Source organism: Calidris pugnax, unplaced genomic scaffold, assembly GCF_001431845.1.
Source record: "Calidris pugnax isolate Ruff unplaced genomic scaffold, ASM143184v1 scaffold470, whole genome shotgun sequence".
Classification (NCBI taxonomy): domain Eukaryota; kingdom Metazoa; phylum Chordata; class Aves; order Charadriiformes; family Scolopacidae; genus Calidris; species Calidris pugnax.
Genome location: NW_015092761.1, coordinates 566,635 through 571,750, shown reverse-complemented (window position 1 = coordinate 571,750; position 5,116 = coordinate 566,635). Strand labels below are relative to the sequence as shown.

The following is a 5,116-nucleotide window of genomic DNA, read 5'->3' as shown; positions in this document are numbered from 1 at the left end:
CGAGCCCCCACAGCCGCCCCGCCGCCGCCTCCTCCTCCTCCTCCTTCTCCATCCTGCCGGTGTTTGCGGGGAGGAGCCGCCGTTGCCCCGGGGACCCTGAGGCGCCGAGGGCGGGACCCAGCGCCGGCCTCAGCCCGGGGAGGCTCTCCCTCAGCGGGAAGCGCGGGAGCCTGGGCCTGGGTCAACGTCCCATTGTCCCAGTGGACATGGTGGTGGCCAGCCGGCTTAACGTGAGCCAGCAGGGTGCCCAGGTGGCCAAGAAGGCCAACAGCATCCCGGCCGTGTCAGGAGCAGCGTGGCCAGCAGGAGCAGGGCAGGGATGGTGCCTCTGGACTGGGCACTGGTGAGGCCTCACCTCGAGGGCTGGGTTCAGTTCTGGGCCCCTCACCACAGGAAGGACATTGAGCTGCTGGAGGGTGTCCAGAGGAGAGCCACCAAGCTGGGGAGGGGTCTGGAGAGCAAGTCCTGTGAGGAGAGGCTGAGGGAACTGGGCATGTTGAGTTTGGAGAAGAGGACGCTGAGGGGAGACCTCATTGCCCTCTACAACTACCTGAAAGGAGGGTGTAGAGAGGTGGGGGTTGGCCTCTTCTCCCAAGGGAATAATGACAGGACCAGAGGAAATGGTCTGAAGTTGGGGCAGGGGAGGTTTAGATTAGATATTGGGAAGAATGACTTTCCTGAGAGGGTGGTCAGGCACTGGAACAGCCTGCCCAGGGAGGTGGTGGAGTCCCCATCCCTGGAGGTATTTAAGAAACGTGTAGACATGGCTCTTCAGGGTGTGCTCTAGTGCCTGGGATTGTTGGCTTGTGTCTGTTGTGCAGGGGTGGGGCGTGGGGTGTTGTGTGGTGGTTTTTGGTTTGTTTTTTTGTGCGTATGAGGTTTTTTTAGTTTGTTTTTTTTTTAATGGTTGGACTCAATCTCAGAGGTCCCTTCCAACCGTGAAGATTCTGTGATTCCCATCACCACACTTGCATCAACCACCCAGAGCTGGAGGTGCGTGCCATGGTCTCTTAACACTAGTGTATTAGCACTTTATTAATACCTGGTCATTCATTAAAAAAGTTTTGTTTCATTGTTTTCTAAATAAAAGACTCTTCTTCAGATCTATGAACAGAAGCAGAGGCTGAGGGTGCTTGTCCTCCCCCATCTCTACCCCTGCCCTCCCCTGGGCACCCCACTGGGGTCCTGTTCACACCTGCACAAGAAGCACTTGCTTGGTCTTTCCCCAGCCCCTGCTATTCCCCAAAGCCCAGCAGACCTTTTCTGTAATACCCAGCTGTGCCAACAACCCAGTTCCCACTGTAGACAAGCATAATACTAAAGCACAGCTCATCGACAAAAGATGCTTTGCTGCCAGTTTGTGTCTTCATCTTCCTTGGCCTTAAAATAACATCTTAAATCTTTAATATTTGCTGAGCAAGCACATACTGTCACCTTCCCTCTGAAAATGAGCTCCTGCATTGAAACAGAGCACAGCTGCTCCTGCTTGCCAACACATGCAGCTGTTGTAGGGGTAAGGGAAGAAGCAGAGCTGACCCACAGAAAGCCTTGAAAACACTTTTCTTCACCACAGCCCTGCCACAGCAGGCGGCTTTGCCAGCTCTCCCATCCCCTGCATCCAGGGCTGGGATCTGTTCAAGGAAACTCTCAGTTGTCTGTTCTGCAGCCATTCAAAAGCCACCCCACGTTGTTACCAGCTTGAAGGGAGAGAAGTGAAACTCCTGGCTGCAGGGTGGCAGAGGCAGGTATGATTTTGCTGGCATCAAACACAAGCAGAACAGAGCAAGATCTTGGTCTTTACACCAATGCTGTAACGCAGAAACAGCCAACCGAGGTCATTCTCTGGAGCAATTCAGGTGTCTGTGCTCCCTTACTGAGTCTTCATTAGCCATCTGGACAAAACACAGCCTCCTGGAAGATGGTGAGTGGTTTATTCAGATTCTAGAGGTCTTGGAAAACTGATCTTATGAAAAAAAAAACAACCCACAGCTGAGAAAACCAAAATAAAATGGGAACATAGCAGTATTCACTTCCCTAAGGTAACCTAAAAATTGTGTCCCATTTTATTGTGAAGTTTCCTCGTGGGAGCTGGGTTCTGATGCCTGGGTACATTCCTCATGACCCAGAGACTTGCCCGCCTTATTGTGGCAAATCCACGGCCCCTCAAGGGCTTCTCAAATGCGCTCTCTTGCAAAGATCACCGCTGCTGTTGCTGCACTATCAATAGCTTCTACCATAAAACCAAAAACTAAAACAGTTGGGAGAGAACTTTTGGCTAAAAGAAAAATGACACATGGATTGGTGAGACCCAGGAGCAGGAAGGGCAGGGGCAGATACTGTTGCCCCAAGCCAGGCGCTGCCGACAGCACGTGTGGGAGCTTCAGCCCCCAGAGCCCCACCAGGGCCAGGCAGCCCCAGGTGCTGAGGCCACCCCCTTCCACGGTGCCCACGGGCAGCCCCCAGCACCGCACGCTCCCAGGCCCTGCCCAGAGCAAGGCACCTCTTGCAGAGCAGAGCTTTCTCAGCCTTGCTTCTTTCAGTTCACTGTTTTAAGCTTCTTGTTTGATAGTTCCTGATGGTTCTTAGCTTGTTTCCGTTTCTGGCACGATGCTTCTTTGTTCTCCCCACCAGCCAGTTTGTCCAAGGCTACAGAGGTCTCCTTCAGAAGACGCATCTCCCGTTTCTCCTTCCGCTCCTCCATTTCTACAATGTCATCTGCAAACAAAGCTTTCAGAGGTGGGATCAGCTTCGGGATAGTCGGGAAGTCACCAAAACGGACCTGAAACACGTGAGACACAGGAGTACCTGCGTGAGAATTGCTCTTTGTTTTCCTTCTTCCCCCTCTGTCCCTGTTCAGGTGGCAGGACCTGCTTCATCCTCTGTGCAGCACCCAGTGCAGCGCAGTCCTGCCCAACAAGCTTCAACTGCCAGGTCTTCATTTCCAACCCTACGCAGATCCTATATGCCAAGTTACTTACTTTCTTTACATTTACAAGAAACAATGTGGACACTGCACAAGCTCTGATTGATTAGTGAGCTATTCTCCCTGCTACCACTACCTTCAAACCAACTGCAGCAGCTTTTGGGTCCTGTCTTTTGCAGGTCACCAATTAAGACAGGAATGGGAATTGAAGCAAAATTAGGTTTTCAGCTGGGAGTAGCGTGCACAGAATCAAGGTGACATGAGGCAAGTACCCAGTGTGCTAAAACTGGACTTGTGTTCCCAAGGGCCATCGGCCCGTCTCACTCTGTGCCACCCATTCACCACGGTGTCTGCTGCCAGCAACAAAAGGAGCTGTTTCAGAGATTGCTCGTCAGCAGATGGTGTATCGATACAGCATTACGAGTGGAGAATTTAATTCACCATCCCAAAGTAACAGTGAAACCCGTCCCACGGTCTGGATCAAAGCTCCCAACTCACCCTCATGTGATCGAACGCGATCCCAACCTTCTCACTGAAGTCTTCGCTGAAGAGCGGGATCTTGGCGTATCTCTGACTGAAGTGGTTGAGCATGATGAACTCCGCGTTCATCTTCATCCCCGTCTGAATGGCCTGGGAGGTTGTGCTGCAAAAGGAACAGGAACACGGCCCTGGTCACAGACCAGCTGGCTAGTGCTGGCCAGGGCAGGCTGCTCTGCATCTGAGGTCACATCACACCAACAGCCAGCACTCCGTACTGCCCGACTCTGGCTGGGGACAAGGTGTCCCTGCTCCTTGCAGGCTGGCCCTGGCACCCCTTCCTCTGGCACCCAAGTCTCTTGACTTCTCAATGACTCTGAGGGCAGGAAAGCAGCTGGAGCTCTACAGTTAAGGGCTCCACAAACTGGGGACGGTGGCTTATTCAAACACTTGTCCCAGGGATGCCAGCAAATGCAGCTCTTGCACTGGCACTCGCACGTAATTCCCAGAAGCTGCTCTCAGGTCCCCCTGCTGTTGCTGGGGCAGCACTCGGTGCCCCCGGCGGCAGCGCTCTGTCTGAACGGGAGGTTAGCTGGCACGATGGCTCTCCCACCTCCTGAGCTTAGTCCTGAAGTGCAATCAAGCAGAAGACCTTTCCTCTGGGCTGGTCTATTTGTAGAGTTCCTACTGCCCACGTAAAAAGCTTTCCCCACCCCTCTCTGGGGACATTCAGGGGAGCTGTTGGTTACAGGGCTGGTGCAATGAGTGACACTATCTGGATGTGATCTGTCTGGACTTCTGTAAGGCCTTTGACATGGTCCCCCACAACATCCTGCTCGCCAAATTGAAGGGTATGGATTTGATGGGTGGACTGTTCAGTGGATGGTCGCATCCAGAGGGTAGTACTCAATGGCTTGAAGTCCAGTTGTCACTGCTCTCCATCTGGTGTCCCTCAAGGGTCCGTGCTGGGACTGATACTGTTTAACATTTTTATCAATTATATAGAGAGAGGGATTAAATGCACCATCAGCAAGTTTGCAGACAACACCAGGCTGTGTGGTGGTGTCAATACACCAGAGGGATGGGATGTCATCCAGAAGGCCCTGGACAGGCTGGAGAGGTGGGCCCAGGTGAACCTCATGAGGTTTACCAAGAGCAAGTGCAAGGTTCTGCACCTGGGCCAGAACAATCTTCTCCCTCAGTACAGGCTAGGCGGTGAGGTATTAGAAAGCAGCCCTGAGGAAAGGGACTTGGGGGTGCTGGTGGATGAGAAGCTGGACATGAGCAGGCAGTGGGCACTTGCAGCCCAGAAGGACAATCCCATCCTGGGCTGCATCAAAAGATGCGTTGCCAGCAGGTCCAGAGAGGTGACTCTTCTGCTTTACTCTGCTTTGGTGAGACCTCACCTGGAGTATTGTGTGCAGGTCTGGAGCCCTCAGTATAGGACAGACATGGACCTGATGGAGAGGGTCCAGAGGAGGGCCACAAGGATGATCAGGGGGATGGAGCACCTCAGGGTGGTGGAGCACTGGAACAGGTTGCCCAGGGGTAAGGCCTCTGGGGTTGAGGCCCCTTGGGGTAAGGGCCCAGGGGTTGAGGCCCCATCCCTGGAGATATTCAAGGAGAGGCTCGACGAGGCTCTGGGCAACCTGGTCTAGTTGGGGGTGTCCCTGCCGACTGCGGGGAGGTCGGACTAGATGACCTTTCGTGTTCCCT

At 53.6% G+C, this 5,116-nt stretch overlaps 1 protein-coding gene across 1 annotated transcript in view; it reads right to left on the bottom strand.

Annotated features, from left to right (window-relative positions):
* Positions 1–1,059: 1,059 nt before the first annotated feature.
* Positions 1,060–5,116, bottom strand: part of ELAC2 (elaC ribonuclease Z 2) — an 18,691-nt gene continuing 14,634 nt past the window's right edge. Inside the window, exons 23-24 of the mRNA XM_014962671.1 lie at positions 3,422–3,566; positions 1,060–2,779 (exon numbers count right to left, since the gene is read on the bottom strand). Coding sequence (XP_014818157.1) covers positions 2,537–2,779; positions 3,422–3,566 — 388 coding nt within the window. The 3' untranslated portion in view covers positions 1,060–2,536. The remainder of the gene's footprint in view (positions 2,780–3,421; positions 3,567–5,116) is intronic.